At 41.9% G+C, this 22,978-nt stretch overlaps 1 protein-coding gene and 1 long non-coding RNA gene across 2 annotated transcripts in view; one reads left to right on the forward strand and one right to left on the reverse strand.

Moving 5' to 3' along the window:
• Positions 1-212: 212 nt before the first annotated feature.
• Positions 213-22,978, forward strand: part of LOC142151091 (very-long-chain 3-oxoacyl-CoA reductase-B-like) — a 29,643-nt gene continuing 6,877 nt past the window's right edge. Inside the window, exons 1-7 of the mRNA XM_075206403.1 lie at positions 213-437; positions 2,869-2,915; positions 2,991-3,066; positions 13,680-13,790; positions 14,486-14,553; positions 21,165-21,209; positions 22,077-22,111. Coding sequence (XP_075062504.1) covers positions 278-437; positions 2,869-2,915; positions 2,991-3,066; positions 13,680-13,790; positions 14,486-14,553; positions 21,165-21,209; positions 22,077-22,111 — 542 coding nt within the window. The 5' untranslated portion in view covers positions 213-277. The remainder of the gene's footprint in view (positions 438-2,868; positions 2,916-2,990; positions 3,067-13,679; positions 13,791-14,485; positions 14,554-21,164; positions 21,210-22,076; positions 22,112-22,978) is intronic.
• LOC142151093 (uncharacterized) lies at positions 1,714-4,964 on the reverse strand. The gene is made up of 3 exons (XR_012691140.1): positions 4,895-4,964; positions 4,020-4,113; positions 1,714-2,006 (listed from the first exon to the last, which is right to left on the reverse strand). It is a non-coding gene; the product is annotated as an uncharacterized LOC142151093 (long non-coding RNA).

Genomic DNA, 22,978 nt, shown 5'->3' on the forward strand with positions numbered 1-22,978 from the left:
CATTTGAAAGATGGGACTCACATTTCATTAACTAGGTATTTCAGAACGTGTCATCATGGCAGAGTGCCATTTTTTATTTATTTTACCAGGACAATACGACCTTTATATCCAATTACGCTTCTTTGTCTGATCCTATGGCTGATTCCTCCCATGTATAAATTAAGGAGGGTTTTGCCTGTGAGAACTTGTTATCAGATGAAAGGTTAAAGATGAACTTAACCTTCCCTGCAGCCAGTCAGTGAGGTCAGCATTTGTGGAGAGGTTGAGGCTCTATAGGATGTCAGACTGTCTTCTGTCTCAGGGTCTCCATGTCTTGGGGTCACTGGCTCTGTCCTACCTGGTTCTGAAACAGGCATGGAAGCTGCTGCAAGGATTCAGGATTCATATTCTCTCCAGATGGTGGAGGACTGACCTTAAAAAGTACGGAGGCTGGGCAGGTAAGTGTCTCTGGTGTAGTCCCAGCTTCCTAACACATATAATGCTCTATATTCCACATACACTACTATCCCTACATTTACACACATAGACCAGTACAGACACTACACCATGCCATATATACACACAGCCAAGTACAGACATTACTACACAATGCCATATATACACACACAGTCCAGTAAAGAAACTACTACACCATGCCATATATATACACACACAGTCCAGACACTACTACACCCTGACATGTATGCACACACACAGTCCAGACACTACTACACCATGCCATATATACACACAGCCCAGTACAGACACTACTACACCATGCCATATATACACAGCCATATATACACACACAGCCCAGTACAGACCTACTAAACCATGCTATGTATATACACCCACACCCATACACACACACACACACCCTAGTACAGACACTACTACACCTGATGAAAATGTGAGGTTTTGGTAGAGCAAAGTCCTTGACTTTGTAGAATCAGGAATTAATAATTAACCCCAGTAATTGCATGCCAACATTTGCAGCCAGAGAAGACATTCGGCAAATGTTTTTGAAAAATGCATTATTTAAATGCATAGTGAGGCCGTTTTACATACACTTACATACATCCCTTCCATCTCCGATGATCCTTATACTTGTCAACCAGGTCTCTGGTCGCCCCAGCCACAGTAGGTGGTCATACTAATAGGTGGCCCTGTCACAGGCAGCGTAGCACAATACAATTACAGTGTTCACAACAGGTGGGCGCTAAAACATCTGTATATGATGACCTTTATCGCTCAGTTGTCAGTGCCGCTTGTCTCACAGGCTCTCTTGCCTCTCAATCCACAGATTTTGGAGCCATTGTGCTCCCTTTGTCTCTCTCTCTCCTAGTCTGTTATGCTCAAACTGTTCCCTTTTGTGAGTCTGAATCTCTCGTGGCGCAGTATGACTGGGTACCCCCGCCCCCCCTTCCCCCGACGGCAACTGCATCACTTGAAGGGTTAATGCCTGGCGCTTTGGCACCAGAAGGGTTAATTTCTACCCTTATAGTCCAGTGGTGGATCCACCTCCAGCGGGTGTGTAAGTGCAGGACCCAAGGCGCAGCTCACAGAATAAGAAGACTCAACCCAAACCAATTCAATATAGCAGAATATAGTGCCCCCTATTTGTTACATAAGGGGGGAGAGAGCGAGACTTAAAGAAGGGGTTTGGGCAATGGTGGACAACTCTATAGTTTTTTCAGTTTAAGGCACCACAAGGGCCTCCATAATTTTTTCAAGGCACCCCTAAGCCAAATTAATTACCAAGTAGTCCTCCGCCTTGCTTACCACAGGCCCTGGCAGAGGCACCCTTGTGAGATCGCCGAGGCACCCCAGAGAGCCTAGACACACAGTTTAGGAACCACTGCAATAAACAATAAATCCCATCTGCGTTTGCAGAACAATGGTATATTTAGCTGGTTGTTGCCATGGAGAACTGGGTGGAGTCTGCATGTGGAATCCCAAACTCTTATGTGTTGTACCCCACTGGTGCTCTGGCGGGTCCATGTCAATGGCGACTGTTCCGGTTCCATCTATAGAGAGTGAGCAATAAGTATATTTTTTATCACTATAATAATAAATAGGCCCATAAGTCTGTCCCTTTCTTCATGTCTCTCACTGCCTAACAATGTGTCACTTAATATCCTCCATTCAGAAGTTTCTTAATTCACGCTCTTCTACTATCAAATAATTTTTTGCTCCCATTTAAAATATAAGGGGTATATTTACTAAACTGCAGGTGTGAAAAAGTGGAGAGGATGCCAATCAGATTCTAGCTGTCATTTTGTAGAATGCAATAAATAAATGACAGCTAGAATCTGATTGGTTGCTATAGGCAACATCTCCACTTTTTCAAACCCGCAGTTTAGTAAATATACCCCTAAATGTCTTTTTTTTGCAGTTTTTCTCTTTGTGTTTTTTTATCTTTGTGTGCTTTATCTTTACATGCCTCCTAATCTGTCTTTCTTATTAGTACTTGGCTTCTTAGGAGCAAAGTGTAAAGAGCTCACTCAGTTTCATCGGCGATAGGCTCGTTACCACATTGTCCAATACATGAAAGAGTTTAACTAGCCGGTGGTATTTAATTCTCTTCAATTCATTCACCACCACTGACATCAAACAAAAATTTTGGGGACAAGTGTCTACTTCAATGGTCTGGACATCTAACAACATCCAGGTCAGAGGAACAGGGCCAAAACCAAATAGATTAAGCCTCCACCAATCAGGGAAATAAAAAGACATCTATCTGAAAAGCATAACGCTAAATAATTCAAAACAACTCCACCCAGCGCCATGTGCCAGCACACAGCTATGCAAACAATTTTCCATATCAGCAAAACGCATAGTGGAACCAAAAGGCTTTGCATTATAATGGTCTTTTCATGTCTTATATAGTGGTGACCGGAGCAACAGATGGTATAGGAAAAGCCTACGCAGAGGAGGTCAGTAGATACTGGTGTGTCTAGCCATCCATTTGGCCATTGTATCTTTATCACACACGCGTTTCTCGTCTGTAGTTGGCACGGAGGGGATTTGACATCGTCCTCATCAGTCGGAGCCTGGAGAAGCTTCAAAAAGTTGCAGAAGGGATAGGTAAGAGAGATTACAAATGTTTGCTCCATGAAACCCACTGCTCTATCTCTAGAAATATGACTGAGATTATAGTACAGGTACATTCAATTGTCCGCGGAGTGACTTCGGAACAGGCGCAAAGGCACTCCGCGTTACTGCAACATTGCAGATTTCCCTACGCAACCCCGTGAGGTTGAAGGGAAATCCGCAACCTTGTCGTACCGTATTACAGTAAAAAATGCGCAAGCTGCGAAGGGTCTATTTATCATAAGGAGAGAAGTCCTAAACCCTGGACTGGATTTAGGGCTTCTCCCTATTTACCAAAGCCCCCAGGCATGGAGAAGGATATTTATATATTTATCTATACAACAGTAATGAAACACGAGGGGCACCCTCTGATATAGCAAAGAGGAAATTCTTAATTGACTCCAAAAATGTTCATGCATCATATAGTCACACAAATGTTGGTGTTATAGGATTTCTCAATTACTTCACAAAGAAATTTCTGTGTTCTATTTATCCCAAGATCAAGTTACTCTTAAGTTCAGTAAAAGTATAATCCAACCAATCCCCAATGAAGATTAGTACTTACGCAAACAAAAATTAATTCCAGATGACTGGTGGTGTATTCAACTCCTGCAGGTCTATTGTGTACCCTCAAACAATGCAATAATAGTCATTGTGATATCTTCTATACACCTAAAGCAAATGGAAATGGATTGCACTCGCAAAACAACCATGTTTCCTCCTTCCAAAAAAATAAATCTCCTTTTTCGTTTTATGAATCTATCTGTGCTCCACACCTCATTTCTCCGTAGATTCTCTCCATTTGATGTAAAAAGTAAAAAGCACTTCTAGTGCAATACTCTAACAAACATTTAATATCTTTAAAAAATGACACATACACATAGCATACTTTAATATTCATATTAAAATCTTAAAGACTTGTATTCCCCATCGATGATGAAAGTCACCTGCCCAAATGTAGGATTGTCTGATCATGTCAGGCTCCGCTGTTGTCAATACACTTCTTCTTTCCACCAACGCGTTTTGATTTTCAATCTTTCTCTAGTTGGTGGGGGTGACAGCAAAACAAATGTTTATACTTCCTCTACCCAATCAAAACCATTATTTTTTATTTGTTATTATTGTCATCAAAACTGAATTAATTTTCTTCCAGACTCATTCTGACAATCATTTTGTATTATACATTAAACCCCATGGATAATTGTTACGATATTTACTGACATCTAAAAAAAATTTCCAGAATTCGCACATATCTCACACAAGACACTGCAAAAACCTTAATTCATGCACTTATCATCTCCCACATTGACTATTGCAATTCCCTCCTTACTGGTCTTCCCCAAAACAGACTCAAACCCCTACAAATCTATTTTGCATGCAGCAGCAAGATTGATTTTCCTTGTAAATCGTTATTCCTCTGTTGAATCACTCTGTAAGTCTCTACACTGGTTGCCTGTTTTCTACCAAATCCAATATAAAATACTTTTAGTAACCTACAAGACCATCAACAAAGCTGCACCAAAATACATCTCCTCTCTTGTCTCAAAATATCTCGCAACTCGGCAACTCTGTTCTGCACAAGATCTCCGTCTCTCATCCACACTCATCACATCCTCCCGTTCCCAGTTACAGGACTTTTTTTGTGCTGCACCCACTCTATGGAATTCTCTCCCTAGCACAATAAGACTCTCCTCTGATCTACAAACTTTCAACGTCTTCAGACAAGCTTATAATATTCCTCAACCACCCTCTTAACCTCACTACATTACCCTATTACCACCCGTTACACAATTTCACACAAGACAACTACGCCATGACCAACATTGTTATGTGACAGGATCATTTAGCATACTGGTCATTCCATGTCAGTTCAACCAGGGTTGTCCAAGGGTTATCAAAGGATTACAGCATGTTTTCTGAAATTTTCTGAAATTCTTCATATCTTAGCAGCAGAAGCTTTTCATGATGTTAGCAGACTGAGGTTCCAGGATCATTGGTTACTGCATTTGAAACTTCAGTTCTCAGAATCAAAAGTTCTTTTTCTTCATCTGTAGAGTGCTCCCAGCTATATAATCCAATGGTTTTTGAGTAGATAGTAATATGGCAGTCCGTATATAAAAGACTATCAAATGAGCAGCTGCCATGATTGACTCTTTCCGTGTCTCCCTCTCTTTTTCTCTGTAAAGTTTCAGTTTTGGTCTCTCTAAAGGGAATCCCCTTCCCATCAGTTTCTGTTTGTTTCATTTGCTGTATGGGAGTTTTATCCCATTGTCTCAGTTTAGTTCAGTTTTTTGGTATGGTTTGTAACAATGTGTAAATTATGTATGCTGTACAGCAGTAATCCAGCATCAACTTCATTATTTTTTTTTCTCCACTATAAAACAGACTACCCGGCTGATTTTTTTGTAGTAGTAATTTATACCTTTTTTAAACACCCCCAAAAACATGGGATCCCTAATGTCAATTGAACCTAGTGTTTTTAATGATATGCGAAAACCGTACGTTTTTGCCGTAACGCAAAACATTAGGCAGATAAAGTAATTTGGTTTGGATTTTTGGATTCGGGAGGAAGAGTTACCTTAGGGGTCCAAATTTTGTGTTGATTCCTTAATAAACACCTGTTGTAATACTTCAAACAAACTGGATAAAGAAGCCGCGATTAGTAAATTATTTAATACATTGAAAAATCAATATATAATCAACTAATTGTCAGACAGTCGAGATATTTAGCAGAAATAGTTGTTTTGACATCCTCTATTAACTAAAAAAAATTCAAAAAAATCTGAGACGGGTGGTGGACATTTCATGTTTTTTTTGGGTGATCTGATGTGTTATGACCCACACGAATCACTTTTACCTTTGCAGTCTGGCTGGGCCGAAAATGCAAAATGTAGACTTAACCTCATGTATTAAACTCCCATTGTCCCATAGAGTGTAAGCTTGCGAGCAGGGCCTTCTCACCTCTCTGTCTGTTTTACCCAGTTTGTTTATTAGTTTACTATGTTTGTCCACAATTGTAAAGCGCTACGGAATATGTTGGCGCTATATAAATAAATGACGATGATGATGACAGAGAAATTGACTACAAAAATATAAGGAAAGGTTTATTGGAATATTAATTAATTCAGTATCAACTAGTTTAAACTCTGCCCAGGGTACAATCATGTGATTAATATGTTTACATAGTTATGTGAAAAATATCCACATTAATTTACTCTTGTAAAAGCCTTTTTATTAAGTTTTCCGCTCTCTTATATACGAAGTTTGGATTTTCGGATATAAATTCTTTGAAAGCTGGATCTCTCTCTCTAACAGATGCCGGTGTTTACTAATTATTTTTTTATATTATTTGTTGTTGATAGTATCTGGTCATTGAAGGAATATCATTATCTAGTTTTTTCTATTTATTTTTTTAACTTTATCAATTATTTTGTGTGAATAACCTTGTGATAGGATGGACCTCCTGCGCCACCCTGATGTGTTGCTCTGGACCGGCTGGCCCTGCCTTGCCACTGTACCCTTTCTTTATCCCAAACGCACCCAATTTACATGCTATAGGGGCCTCTACTGCCAGCACTAGGTGCCTTCATCGGCCCCTGGAGCCGCTCTCTTCTGGGTAACTCTCGCTGCTAGTATACCCCCTTGCTGGGCACCTGGGCTGGTACCCCTGACCTCTTGCCTTCGGATCAGGGTTGCTGTGAATGGCTCCCGCTGGCCTCTCACACTTGCCAGAGCTGCAGGGTATCGGGCAGAGCGATGGTACTGGATTTCTGGGTCCCAACCTCAGAACAGCCAGATTAATGTGGTCTAATCTGTAGGTCACAAGTATTACAGCAGGTAAGTAGTCGTCAAAGCAGGATCTTGAAGCAGTGATGTTTATTGCTGAGAAAGGAATACATTTTACATGGACAACAGATCTTTTTATATACTGTTTTAGACACGTAACCTGGCAGGAGGTGACCCAGGCCTAGATTTACTAAACTGCGGGTTTAAAAAAGTGGAGATGTTGCCTATAGCAACCAATCAGATTCTAGCTGTCATTTATTTAGTGCACTCTACAAAATGACAGCTAGAATCTGATTGGTTGCTATAGGCAACATCTCCACTTTTTTAAACCCGCAGTTTAGTAAATATACCCCCAGCCTCCTGTCTCTTTAACCAATCTGTCTAGAACATAGAGAACTTACAGTTATTTCTAAGGGTTAACCCATCACATATTTGTGGGGAACAAGGCCTAAATTATAACTGCAGTGTAAATATGGTATATAAAATGAATCTATTGATAAATTGAGCTACTAAAGTGTAAAATGTGAAGTCAGAGAGTCTGTTGTGTGTGTATTCAGTGGCTCTGCACATCCCAGTGTTAGAAGATAGCAGTGTCACCTGTGTCAGCTTCAAAGGTCCCCGCGGTGAGCTATATCCTGGCCTAGGATAGAGTTTTGACACCTGAATAGACTTTTAGGAACCGCTCAGCATGGTGACTGACTCAAGGAGACCATGTGCTGACTTCGCGATATTTTATATAGACAAAAATAATTCAGGGTACTACCATCCTGTCCACGAACTGCTGGGGAGAGGAGGGTTCAGCCTCCTCTCTGCCCCTGATAGCTGCAAGTCTAGGACAGGAGATTTATCTTTCAATCTCCTGATGAAAAATAAATAAAAGTAGTGATCAGCCACATATTCAATAGTGTGTTGATGGGCAGCTCATATGTCAAATTAAGAATTCTGTCACACAGAGAAGTTGAGGAAATGAGTATAAGCTCAACTGATACCGTGTACCTAGGCCTGTTTGGTATCAATAGATGGGTAAATTCATAGGGAATCTATTAATAATAAAATTGGGTCTGTGTGACACTCCACAGAAAAGTTAGGTCACATAGTAGAATTGAGTAGTAAATCATGCAACATGCAAATGGTGATTGTAAAAAGTGTCACAGACCACAACCCCTTCCCCCGGGAGGTGGGGAAAAGGTAAAGGTGTCTTTAAAAAGCTGAGACCAGTTATAACAAATGGTGAGCTTCTTGAGGATCAATCTAATTGAAGGACTGTCCATCTTTTCTGCCTACCCCCAGGCATACCGTTTATTATACATAAGTTATGCTCTGTACTTTCATCCCATTTGCTTTTATAACTGTTTGCAATTTTTAATTTGTATGTCAAATCTTTATCTAATTGTTTTTTTATTATCTGTAAGCATTGTACCTTTTGTATATTAAATCTAACAATTTAATAGTTCTGTCCTTATTGCTCTAAACAAACCCATTGCCTATTTAGGAGAGAGAGATTGCTTGGCTGGGTTAACTCTTTAGATACCAGAGCGTAAAGGGTTAACTATTTAGCTACCAGAGCACTGAGTGTGCGCAATTGGATAATTAAGTCATAGGTTTGCTACGGGTCTTATACGTATGGGTGGCAGATGGCGGAGAGGTGTGGAAGAGGGTGTCTGTGTTGGAAAAGGGACCAGTAAAGCTGTAGCCTTAGAGAAAGAGGTGAGTGTGATATTTGGGCTGGAATCCTGTGTGTTCCCTTACAGTAAGCTTCCAAATCAGGAGTGTGCAGAAGGCGGTTTGTGACAGATAAATGGGTTCAGGAACGGTTTCCTGACAAAATAGAGGTGATATATTGTATGACTGTTGGAATGTATGATAACATATCAAATCAGGGAGTAGCTAGTGAGGGCTTATCCCTGACACAATCCATGCTGAGTCATGCAGCCAGCACATGAATCAGCCTGGAGAGCTTAACACCTTTAACCTTGCTGATAGTGGCAGAGAGAAGTGTACTTCCCCCCCCCCCCCAAACTGCCAGGAGAGGAGGGTTCAGACTCCTCTCCGGCCCTGGTGGCTGCAAGTCTAAGGCGGGAGATTTATCTTTCAATCTCCTGCTGAAAAATACTTCCAGGGACCCTGCCTTTGAGTTTGGCTCTCCCCTGTGGCCGAAAAATAATACCATATGGAGAGTGACCAGACCCCGGGGCAGCAGTCAGCAGCCTTCCGCTGCTGGAGCTTTGCGCTACAGTACAGGACTACTGGGTCCCCCAGGAGACACTGCATCTCCTGGATTCATTTGAATACAGGAGGCTACTCTGTAAGCCCATCTGGCAGCCCCTGCAAGCTGCTCCTGCAGCCCCCACTAAACTGCCAGGAAATGGAGGGACCCTCCTTGGAACCCCCAGGGCTCCGGTTCCCATGGACTGCAGACCAAAGCTCCAAGAGCCCCCAGGAATGATCCCAAACTTCACTGGACCACCAGGGAAAAGGTAGGAACACATTTTGGTTATTAAGTATACAATTAGTTTACATTTACATTCCTGGCACATAGCACCGAGACATAAAACTTTTTGGTACTGCGCGCCAGTTACAAACCTGAAATGCAGCGCCCACACTTTACATTTAAATTAATAAAACATTAGTGTAAATAGTGTAAATACAATAGACAATAAAATACACTGTTAAACATATTGTCACAAGCCGGGCGATCGGGCTGCACACCCGATCCCCGGCACTCTCACCTGTCTCCACCGTCCACCAGAACCGCCCTGGCCGCTGCCATCTTTGTGTCACGCAGACCCAGTCTATTCATTTTCTCTGCCCCTCTCCTATTGGTTAAAGGTTTTGGCTCCAAAGTTTAAAAGGCACCTCCCCTGGATGTTTGGTGTCTGTTCTTTTAGCTACCTCCTTGGTGCTAGACGTGGCTTCCTTAAACCTGCTGACTTCATAACTGATACTTCCTAAGTGTTCCTGCCGCCATCCCAGTGGTAATCTGTCGTCCGCAGAGTTGACACTCTATACTGCGCTTCATCTCCGTTCCAGTGGTAACCTGCTGACTTCAGAACTGACACTTCCTAAGTGTTCCTGCCGCCATCCCAGTGGTAATCTGTCGCTCGCAGAGCTGACACTGTATTCTGCACTTCATCTCCGTTCCAGTGGTAACCTGGCGCCTAGCACTGAGACTTAACGCTACTGGCACTGCATGCCAGTGCCAGACCAGTGCTGCAGCGCCCACAGTAAATATTTATTAAACTTTATATAAATATTTATTAAACTATAGATTTAAGTTACGTTTTTATTTTACACTTGCAGCACCTAGTGCCAATAAATTAGCCGGTTATTAACCCTCCTGATGCCGGAGCACATTTCAAGATGGCCCCCCTTTGTCCATGTGGACCCCCAGCAGGCCATGTCCCCACGATTTGGCTCCTGGTCCCACAGTCTCTTGAGGTTTCCAGGGGTGACCCAGAGGATCGAGGTCTTCCTGACGAGACAGTACTTCCACATTGCTGTGGGCCTTTCCTTGCTTGGGGACAATATGAAACCTCCACAGTCTGCCATTCTCCGCTGAGATGTGTTGTAGACACTTTAATGGCTTATGCTCAGTCATCACTATAAAATGTCGTCTATACAAAGAAGGTAGAAGTTTTTTCACTGGGCAAACATTCCCTCTCAATTGTGGCAGAAGCCACCTCCCAGGTTTGCAGTTTTCTCTGATCAAATAGGCCACAGGGTGCTCCTGTCAATATGGCCCCGCCTGACTGAGTATTACTCCAAGTCCATACTGTTACAAGTCACTTTGCACAATAAAGTCCTTGTCATAATTCAGCGTCAAAAGTACCAGAGCATGCACCTGGGCTTCCTTTAATGACTGAAAAGCCAGCTCACAAACAGGTGCCAAGTCCAATACTTTAGGGAGTTTCTTCTCAGATAGATCTCTCAGGGACTTCGCTACAGTACTAAAGTCAGGGACAAATCGTCAGTAGTACCTTGCAGTCTCTAATAAGGCCAGTATTTGTTTCTGGTTGTGGGCCAGGGCCAGTAATAGATTGCTTCTACCGTAGCTGGTTTTGGCTTAACCCTTCCTCCCAAGAAACAATGCACCAGGTACTGTATCTCTGACATCCCCATTTCAAATTTGTCTGCTCTGATGGTCAGACCTGCCTATTGAATCTTCCCCAACTCCTGCCCTACATGTTTGAGATGGTCCTCCCATTACTTACTGAAAATGGCAGTGTCATCCAGGTAAGCCTGAGCAAAGCATTTACATCCTTCCAGTAGGTAATCAACCACACGCTGGAAGGTTGCTGACACATTCTTAATCCCAAATGGCTTGGATTTTAATTTGGACAGACCAAATGGGGAGATGAGCACCGTCCGCTCTTGATCCTCTGGGGTCAGTGGTATCTGCCAATACCCCTTGCTCAATTCAAGTGTTGAAATATAATTTGCTCCAGTTAACTTATCTAACAGATCGTGGCAGGGGATAGGCATCAGACTCACTCACCTCATTCAACCAGCGGTAGTCTACGCAAAACCACGTTGCCCAGTACCTTCTTGGAATACAATGGAGAATGCCAAAGGACTGCGCAATGGCTGGATCAGCCCTAGCTCAAGCATCTCCTGCACTTCCCTGTATATACACTTCTTGGTCTCTCGTGAGACCCGATAAGCAGGTTGCCTAATTAGCCTATGCTCACAAGTGTGCACATGGTGCATCACCAAGGAAGTCTGTCGGGTTTCCTACTAAACTGAGATGAAAAGGGCCGAAGCACTGCCTCAAGCTGCTCTCTCTTGTGGGCACTCAACTGCTCATACCAGGTCACTTCCTCAACACCACCTTCACCTCTGGCATCTGTGAGATTAACTTATCCAAACTGATTTATGCAGCTAGCACGTGAATCAGCCTGGAAGGGTTTAACACCATTATCCTTGTTGCTAGTGGCAAGAGGAAAGTGTTCTTCCCCCCCTATCCATGAGCTGCTAGGAAGAGGGGGACTCAGCCTCCCCTCCACTCCTGGAACCACCAAGTCTAGGGACAAGAGATTTATCTTTAAATCTCTGGCCGAAAAATACTTCTAGGGACCTTGACTCAGGTTCTGTCTTTCCCCTCTGGCTGACAAATAGTACGAGAGGGAGAGTGACCAGCTCCCTGGCCAGAAGTCCCCAGCCTGTCATACCTGAGCTTAAAGAGCTCCAGTATGAGACTTAGCCTGCAGGGGGAGGTGCTGCATCTACTGGATTTATTATCAGCCACCGCTGGACCTGAGCTGCTCCTGAAGCCCTCTGGACTGCCAAAGAATGGAGGGACCTCCTTGGGAGACCAAGGGCTCCAGTTCCCACGAACTGGTGTCCGGAACTCCATGAACCCCCAGGAAGCACCCCAAGCTCCACTGGACCACCAGGGAAAAGGTACGAACATATCTTGGTTTTATTAACTTTACACTTAGTTTACATTTATATTCTCCTAGTGCCAGGACTTACCCCTTTAGGCGAAGCATGCCAGTTATTATCCGGCACCGCACTGCTCAGACACTACATCTAAATAAAAAGAAAAACATGTATTTAAATACACATCACAAATCACCGTTAAACATATTTTACCACTTGCGGCACATATCGCCGGGCCATGACCAGTGCTGCAGCACCCACACAGTAAATATATATTAAACTATTTATTTAATTGCATTTTTTTGTTTACACATGCGGCGCCTAGCGTCGGTAAATAAACCACTTCGGCGCCGGTGTATATTTCAAGAACAGAATGGCGGACCCGTCCACAAACCAATATTTGTAAATTATTCTATCATGGATTTTACCTGATTCATAAACACCTCTATTTATGAACAGTTTCTTCTTAACCATTTTATTTGATTTCTTGGTATTCCTTTTATCCAATTATGATAAAGATTAGTATTCACTGGAATATATGGATTAGAGTCTGTCTTTTTCATAATTACGAGTACATATTCTATTTTCTTAAATATAAATAGATTAATTGACTCCCGTACTGTTGTAGTGAATGGTAATTTGATATTGGACTCATTTTAATTAAGGGAGGTTTAAAATCAACTTAATGACTCCTCATCACTCTAGATAAAAATCACATAATCTATATAACAATAGCAAAACTATAGGTTCTCCCCACACTCGCTGCCATACCAAATAACTGATTCCTCGTAAAAAGTCAAGAAAAGGTTGGCATTAATAGGTGTGAACCTGGTGCCCATTGCTGTACCTGACTTTTGTATATAGTAATTATTTTATAATTAGATACAGAAACGGTGCGCACGATAGTTAAAAGTTCAGTATTTGGTAGTGCTAATTCTTAATCGTTGTATAAGTCCACGATACTTTAAACACCAGCAGACCGTACTCTGCGCGTCATTCCCTTCAAACACCCGATCTCCACGGGGAAACAGCAACACACCTATAACATCAAAAAGACAGGGGCGCTTCCATAGTGTAAAATCCAAGTAAAATGTTTATTCCCAAAACATTAAAATTGCACGTACCAGAACTGAAAAGTTTTCAGGCATAAATCTAGCATCCAAGTGGGGATATCATATCAGTGTGATCCTCACAGGTATTCCACAATCACCTCTACGCGTTTCATCCTTGAGGACTTCGTCAGGAGGTGTCTGTAATTATTTTATGACTTCCAATTCGAGTGCGCATGCGATAAGCAGAAAGATGAAATCTTCGATATCGCCCAATATTGATCAATAGATGCCATAGATACAGAAATTAACTTGTATATATAATCAACTCATGAGACAGCCGATATCATGAGCAGTAACCAGTGTATCATATTTAACATCTTAACTCCACAGAGCAACAAATTGGACGCAAAACCAAGATAATCCAGGTGGATTTCACAGGAGGACAAGAAATTTATCCAAAGATTGAGGAGGGTTTGAAGGACCTGGACATTGGAATCCTTGGTAGTACCATTCTCAAGTTTGGTGACAAAGTATTTTTAACACACCACTAGGTTTCTTCATATAATGTAGGTAGATATGTTGACTGGATATTATCAGGACAGGATCATACCGTGCTGGATCTCTATATATAATGTACAGAGATCTCCTGGCTAGATATTATATCAGGACAGGATCAGACCGTACTGTGTCTCTATATATAATGTACAGAGATCTCCTGACTGGATATTATATCAGGACAGGATCACATAGTACTGGGTCTATATATATATATATATATATATATATATATAAAATCTACAGAGATCTGACTGGATATTATATCAGGACAGGATCAGACCGTACTGTGTCTCTATATATAATGTACAGAGATCTCCTGACTGGATATTATATCAGGACAGGATCACATAGTGCTGGGTCTAATATATATATATATATATATATATATATATATATATATATATATATATATAATGTACAGAGATCTGACTGGATATTATTATCAGGACAGGATCAGACAGTGCTGGGTCTATATATATATAATGTACAGAGATCTCCTGACTGGATATAATTATCAGGACAGGATCAGACAGTGCTGGGTCTCTATATATAATGTATAGTGATCTCTTTATTTTGCTGTGCTTGTGCTATTATTCTGTTTTATACGATAACAGTTGTGTGATTTTCTCTTTTTGCAGTTAATAATGTTGGGATGATTTACAATCGTATATATTGCAAATTTCTCGGTGTACCAGATATAAATAAGGTGAGTGTCAGATAATGTGATTTATATTTTTTGAGATAATATCAGTATTTGCTTTTAAGAATCATGACACAAGGATTTTTTGGTGACTACACGAGAGATTCATGTGAACCGTTGCGCGAGAGAGGCGTGGGAATTATTATTAGTGTAAAATTGATAAGCTGCTACAAAATTCCACTGCACTGTACAGTGGTGAAGTAGAGCATATTGCAAAGTTGTAGAAGACCCAGCAGGCAAAATGCAGGGCATACAAGTAGCAGAAAAGTAAGAATAGCAGGAAATTGAGCATAATACTGTAAACAAAATATAATAAGCAACATATATGGCAAACAAGTGTTTTAAAGAACATGCTAGATTGATAATACAAGGGTGCAGAGATGAACAAGCTGGGAACAGACGAGAAGACCGGAGGAGAGAGGGCCCTGTTCGCGAGAGCTTGCAGTCTAATGGGGACAAGTAGGAGTAACACAGAGTGGAATAATGTGGGAGACTTACAGGCTTTGATGAACAAGTGGGTTATCGAGGAGCATTTAAAAATGTGGAGACTGGTGGTGAGTCTGATGGGAGAGTGGTCCATAGGTGAGGAGCAGCACGGGAGAAGTCTTGGAGACCAGAGCCACATAGATTGGCAGAGCTGGGAGGCAGAAGCGCAGGAAATCAGCCTTGCTGTATCGGATATATAGATGTGGAGAGAGACAGGAGAAAGGGAGGCCAGAGAGACCCTGGAGGACTACAATCCCCACCATATCATCTATACTGAATTGCATTAAAAAAAATTATGTTTTTTTCATTTTAAATATTTATCCATAAATATAATAACTTTTAAAGCCCAGAGAATGATAACAGATCATAAGAAATCCATTCAATGTGCAGAAAAAGAGGAATCTTTCCGTCAATACCACCTGTATGCTGATGACACACAAATCTATCTTTACTCCCCTGACTTCTCTCCTGCCTTCCTAACCCAGGTATCTAGTTCTCTCTCTGCTGTAACTACCTGGATGTCACAGCACTTCCACAAACTCAACATCTCCAAATCCGAGCTCATCATTTTTCCTCCTGCCAATGTTGCTATTCATTCCAATATCTCCCTCTTGGTTGACAATATACTTCTTTCTCCTGTCACCCAAGCCCGCTGCCTTGGAGCCACCCTTGACTCAGCCCTAAGCTTTACCCCCTCATATCCAGCCCCTCACCAAATCCTGCCACTTCCTCCTCCGTAACATCACGAAAATCCGTCCTTTCCTCTCTCAGGAAACAACCAAAATCATGGTCCATTCACTCATCATTTTTCGTCTTGACCACCCCCATCTCACTGCCCTTCCTGACTCTTACTTTTTTGACCTTCAATCCATCTTCCTCTCCCACCGCACCTCTTCCGCTTCTCCTCTGCGTAAATCCCTTCATTGGCTCCCCATCCGTTTCAGAATTCAATTCAAGCTCCTTACCCTCACTTACAAAGCCCTTACCAACACTCCCCCACCCCACCCCCGTTATATCTCTGACCTTCTCTCGAGGTACATACCTACCCAACCACCCAGCTCTGCCTCTGACCTCCGACTCAACTCACCTCTCATTACCTCCTCCCATGCTTACCTCCAAAATGTCTGCAGTGCTGCCCCTAATCTTTGGAACTCCTTATCCCATCTCACTCGACTCTCCCACAACCTTCAGTCCTTCAAACGCTCACTCAAAACTCATTTTATCCATCACCTCCCAGTTGATCCTAAAGTCTCTCACCACCCCTCCAGCTATAATGTGAGCTCTTATGGACAGTTTCCTCTTTACCTATTGTCCCACGTCTGTCTACTCTCTCTCGTACGTCCTGTATGTCTTTTGCTGCACTCAGTGTGAGTTCCCATTACTCACACTCGTCTGTGCTACTTTTATGTATTACCTCATCTATCTGTTACTTGCTTCTCTATCCGGCGCTACGGAATCTGTGGCGCCTTATAAATAAATAAATAATAATATGGGAAAAGAGGAAAAAAAAATCCTTGGACAAGTCTATAATACTTTGGGCATTAGGGACAGTGAGCAGCTGCAGTCTTTCTTGATGAAGAACTGGCTGTTGAGATTGGACAATGTTTCCCTCCTTTGATGCAAATGGAACTACTACTAATATTCTAAATTGCAGAGATAACTAATTTTTTATTGCCAAGATAAATTTTGGCAATAAAAAATGATTGCCACAATAGGTAGAATGTTAATAATTAGTCTCCTGTGTGTTTAAACTGAATAAAACAAGGGCTTATAACCAATGTAAAGTTCTGCGGGCCAGCACCCCTGCGGAAGCTGAGTAACGTTTGGCTGCTGTGGTGATATATATTTTGCTAGATACACGCAAAATTACATTTTTGCTGTCATAAGCAGTGATAAAAAACTACAGCTATAGTCACAGTATCACCAACTTTAATAAATAGGTCCCTAAATAACAATTGTTTACACTAGAGATGCTCGGGCTCGGTTTTCAGAAAACTGAGCCCACCCGAACTTAGCCGATTCTAGTACTTTCTCGCACCCTCGGAACTGAAAACGAGGCAAAACGTCATTTGCCGCGTTGTCGGATCTCGCGAGTTTTGGATGCTATAAGTACCGCCCTCCACAGAGATCCGGCGCCATTTCACAAAGAGACACAGAAGGGGTAGCAGGGTTATTAGCAGTCTCCAGTGTAGTTGGGCAGCATCATAGCTTAAACAGAAAGAGGAGGACTGGCAGTGTTCTTCAAAGTCTCCAGTGACATTCTACTGAGTTATAGCTCACACAGAATCAGGAGAGGTGGCAGTGTTCAGTGCTGAAACAGAAATTCAAATAATAGGGCTGGCAGTGTTATTAAAAGTCTACCGTGACATTTTACTGTGCCATAGCTCACTCAGAAACAGGAGAGGTGGCAGTTTTTAGTGCTGAAACGGAAATTGTAATAATAGGGCTGTCAGTATTCTTTAAAATCTGCAGTGACATTGTACTGTGCCATAGCTCATACAGAAACAGGAAGGGTGGCAGTGTCCTTGTCACTCTCCAGTGTCCAATCACATTTTTCTTGTCACTCTCCAGTCTTAAGTTACATTGTTCTTGTCACTCTCCAGTCTCAGGGCCGTTGGTCACACAGAAAAAGGGGTAGCGGTGTTCTTGTCACTCTCCATTCTCCGTTATATTGTTACTAATCCCTCTATGTCATGTGCTAAAGCCTATGTTCAAGTGCATAGTGGTTTTAAGTCAGGGAAACATGTAAAAAAAGAGCTTGTACCTTTTTAAAGAAAAAAATACCTCTCTAATAAAGGTGAAAGTTTACTGTAGAAAAACATAAAATTGCAAACATGACATTCTACACAAAATATTAACAAGTATACCAGCATCATATAGTTCCCTTCTCTCAGCTAGATCCCAGCACCTGCCATCATCCTCACACAATACTGTTATCATCCTCACATAATACTAAATCATCCCCGCTGGAATCCACCATTACAGAAATCAATTACTTTGATGCAATTGCCGTTAATGGCCTTCCTGGTGGAATTTGTAGTTCATTTTACAACAGAGCTGTCCAGATTTTTGGCCAATTCTTTAACACCAGACCAAATGTCAAAATGTTGTGCTGACTCATCTGCATCACCACCGGGTGTCTTGAGAAAGTTGTCAGAGAAACTGAGGGACGATGAGTCATCGTGTCATGTACCACTTGAGCTGTCATCTTGCTGACCAGAAGCTCATTGCATCTCTTGAGATCTGGGTCAGTTGGAAATAAAGAGAAGACATTGCTCTTAAACCTAGGATTATGCAGTTGCCAAAATGTAGTGATTCAATTTCAAGATGCTGATAACTCTCTTGATCTACAAGTCCTACATAGTTAGCGGAATTGCTTAGTTTCCTCTCCTCTTTCAATTTCTCTAGCTGCTTTTCCAAAAGTCTAATTAGGGGAATCACTTGACTCAAGCTAACAGTGTCTGAACTCACTTCACAGGTGAATACTTAGAGTGGTTTCAGCACCTTGCACAATACAGAAAGTATTCTTCTACCTCTTATGTGTGGAATTATTTTTACCCAATCCTGACAACAGTTGTCTAGCCATTTGTAGCGTTTGTAAAGCCACACCGACAACACCTTCCTCATCAATATCCTCACTAGTGATCGGACTAAGTCCTGCATCCAAGTTGCTAAGGCTAGATGACTTCTCACGTATCCAGGATTCCTCTGAATATTTCTTGAGCGTTAATCCCGCTGCTTCTGCTGCTGGGGGTGGATCTTTAACCCAGAAGTAGACCAAGAAGAAGACTACTAGTAGTTTACAACAATTGACTGTTAAACAATCCTTCGCAAGAGGAAGCAAGTATGAAAGCTGTCACCCAGTCACAAAGCAGATCACGAACACCATGGTGTATATGCTAGTATTAGATCTGTGTCCAATATCCTCAATTAATGCAGCTGGTTTAGACAGTTAATTGAGGTCCTGTGTCCCCGTTACCAAATTTCATCACGACACCATTTTACTAGAAAAGCAATTCCTCACCTCTACCAGAAGGTTCCATAAAATTTAATTATTGGGCTACAAAATGCCATTCTACCCACTGTACACTTAACCACAAATACGTGGACAAGCAGAACTGGGCAAACTAAAGATTATATGATTGTGACAGTCCACTGGGTTGGTGAATTGCCTTCAGCAGCAGGAACAGCAGCAGCATGTACCCAACAACGCCAGATTCTTCTGAGGCAGGCTACTATGTGTATCACTGGCTTCAATAGGAGGCATACCGATGACAACCTGTTTAAAAAACTAAGGGATGTCATTGCAACATGGCTTATCTCGTTTTGACTCTCCTGAGCATATGTCATTTATGATAATGCCACCAATATTGTGAGAGCATTACAGCTGGGTGAAATACATCACATTCCCTGTTTTGCTCACACAATCTATTTGGTGGTACAGAGCTTTTTGAAAAATGACAAGGACGTGCAGGAGATGCTTTTTTGGCATTCTGCAACAGCATGTAGGAAATTGCAGCAGCTGCAAAAACAATTCATTTTGCCCTGCCACCAACTGAAGTAAGAGGTGGTAACAAGGTGGAATTCCACATATATGCTTGTGAGGATGGAACAGCGAAAAGCCATCCATGCTTAATCAACAAGCCATGACATTGGGAAAGGAGGGGGGATGTATTTTAGTCCAGCGCAGTGAAGAATACTTTCTGTGTTGTGCAAGGTGCTGAAATAATTTGAAGTCGTCACCTGTGAAGTGAATTCAGACACTGTTAGCTTGAGAAAAGTGATTCCCTTAATTAGACTTTTGAAAAAGCACCTTGAAAAATTGAAGGAGGAGATGAAACAAAGAAATTACACTAAGTATGTCGGACTTGTAGATGAAGTGCTTTAAACACTTTGCCAGGATCGAAGAGTTATCAACTTGTGGAAATCGAATCACTACATTTTGGCGACTATGCTTGATCCTAGGTTTAAGAGCTATGTCTTCTCTTTATTTCCAACTGTCTCAGATCATAAGAGATTCAATGAGCTCCTGGTGAGCAAGTTGACAGCTGAAGTGGTACCTGACCCGATGGCGTCCCCTCCTTCAGTTTCTCAGGCTACTGCTGCTAGGAAAAAACTAAGCTTTTCTAAGAGACCTAATGAAGATGCAGATGGTTCAGCAGAACATTTTGACATCTGGCCTGATCTAAAAGAATTGGCCAAAATTCGTGGCACCTCTGCCGTAACGCCAACTTATCCTACTATCAACACCCACAGATTGGTGGAGGATTATTTTAACAACAGCATATAAATAGACACATCAGACATACTGGGAGGAAAAAAAGGCAATTTGGAGACCATTGTACAAACTCACTTTGCAGTACCTAAGCTGCCCACCCTCCAGTGTGTACTCGGAAAGAGTTTTCAGCACAGCCGAGAAGCTTGTCGGCGATTGGCGTAGGAGGCTACTTCCTAAAAATAAGGAAAAGATGATGTTCATTAAAATGAACTACAAATTCCACAGGGAAGGCCTTTACTGGCATTTAGATCCAAGTACAGAGACTTCTATAATGGTGGATTCCAACGGGGATTAATTAGTATTGGATTAATTAGTATTGTGTAAGGATGATGTACACACTGATGAGTGTGAGGATGATGACAGTGTAGATTACAGGTGCTGGGATCTATCTGAGAGAAGGAAGCTAGCTGATGCTGGAATGCTTATTAAATTAGTGTTATTGAGGTTAATAATAATGTAGGAACGAAAAAAAGAGCAAAATTATGTGATTTTAGCATATTTTAGATATTTTTCTAAAAAAATACAGAACCAAAACCAAAACCAAAACACGAAATTAATCCAGATCCAAAACCAAAACCAAAACACGGGGGTCAGTGAACATCTCTAGTTTACGCAAGTGAAGAGCGACCAACATCCTGGTAACCTGATGGCGCCACCTCTTCAGACCCAGTGCTATTGTCTCTGAAATAGAGACTATGAGAGTAATTTATGAACAAGCAGTACAGTGCTAAGAAGAAAGTTTGGGGCCAATCAGAAAGAGTTGTGATATTGCACAGGTTAAAAACTATTTTGTATAGTGTATCAAGTGATTTGTGAAGGCACAATGTAGTTATACTGTTTTCTATTCCACCAGCGGATAATGGATATCCTTAACTGCAATGTATTGTCGATGGTGCAGGTAAGTGATTTCCTCCACCTTTCTTCTTAAATAACACATAGTATGGAGCTATCATCTGTCATTCCCCCTGCAGGGTGACACAGTGACCCAGACAGAAGGGAGCTATGAGTCTGTCCCTCCCCCTGCAGGGTGACACAGTGACACAGACAGAAGGGAGCTATGAATCTGTCCCTCCCCCTGCAGAGTGACACAGTGACACACACAGAAGGGAGCTATGAATCTGTCCCTCCCTCTGCAGGGTGACACAGACAGAAGGGAGCTATGAGTCTGTCCCTCCCTCTGCAGGATGACACAGACAGAAGGGAGCTATGAGTCTGTCCCTCCTCCTGCAGGGTGACACAGACAGAAGGGAACTATGACACCAGGAACTCAAGAGACTGATTCTATCTCCACCCATCCTATATAAAGACTATCTCCCCTCCCCTGTGACTTTAAATGGGCGTACCCCTCCAGTTAAACTTTTGACCCCAAGGACTAACTAAAAGCCTAGTGACACAGCCTTCAGATTTTATTATCCTTCATGCCTATCTCAGCCTTCAGGTCTTATACTACCTGTTCACCTGCACAGCCATGTTCCTGGTATTTGCTTTCTGCATCTCCCTGCAATCCTTGTCCTATATCTACACCATCTGGTTTGTAACATCCAGCAATAAACATTGTGTTTTCACCATATTCCGGGTTCCTTAGCTGTGATTTCTGCATTGAAGCGTGACAGTGACAAAATAGCACAGAAAATAATTAGGAATCTATCACTTCCCCACCAGGGTGAGAGAAAGTATAGAGCTACGTATGAGTCTATATACAACTTTCAGTCCCTATGTTATTGCAGAATTATTCTAATGTGACTTTTATATTTTGTTTTTCTAGATGATACGAATTGTGCTGCCAAAAATGGTGGAGAGGTATGGTATATAAGTAGATAGTGTGAATTTGGTTGCTGGTTGTGCTGTGTAAATGGTAGAGTTTTGGTTTATGGTTATGCAGAGTAGGTGGCAGTGTTTGGTTAATGGTTATGCTGAGTAGATGGCAGTGTTTTGGCCAATGGTTATGCTGAGTGGATGGTAGTGTTTGGTTGATGGTTGGGCTGAGAATATGGTAGTGTGTTGGTTGATGGGTATGCTGAGAGGATGGTCGTGTTTTGCTGATGGTTATACTGAGTGGATGGTACTGTGTTTGTTGATGAATATGCTGAGTAGATGGCAGTGTTTGGTTGATGGTTGGGCTGAGAATATGGTAGTCTGTTGGTTGATGGTTATGCTTAGTAGATGGTAGTGGTTTAGTTGATGGCTATGCTAAGTAGATGGCAGTGTTTTGGCCGATGGCTATGCTGAGTGGATGGTAGTGTATTGGTTGATGGTTATGCCGAGTAGATGGCAGTTTTTGGTTGAAGATTATGCTGAGTAGATGGCAGTTTTTGGTTGATGGTTGGGCTGAGAATACAGTAGTCTGTTGGTTGATGGCTATGCTTAGTAGATGTTAGTGGTTTAGTTGATGGCTCTGCTAAGTAAATGGCAGTGTTTTGGCCGATGGTTATGCTGAGTGGATGGTATTGTATTGGTTGATGGTTATGCTGACTGGATGGTAATGTATTGGTTAATGGATAGAGAGTGGATGGTAGTGTATTGGTTGATGGCTGTGCTATGTAGATGGTAGTGTTTTGGTTGAAAGTTGTGCTGAGAATACAGTAGTCTGTTGGTTGATGGCTATGCTTAGTAGATGGTAGTGGTTTAGTTGATGGCTTTGCTAAGTAGATGGCAGTGGTTCGGCCG

Source organism: Mixophyes fleayi, chromosome 4 (assembly GCF_038048845.1).
Source record: "Mixophyes fleayi isolate aMixFle1 chromosome 4, aMixFle1.hap1, whole genome shotgun sequence".
Taxonomy (NCBI): Eukaryota; Metazoa; Chordata; class Amphibia; order Anura; family Limnodynastidae; genus Mixophyes; species Mixophyes fleayi.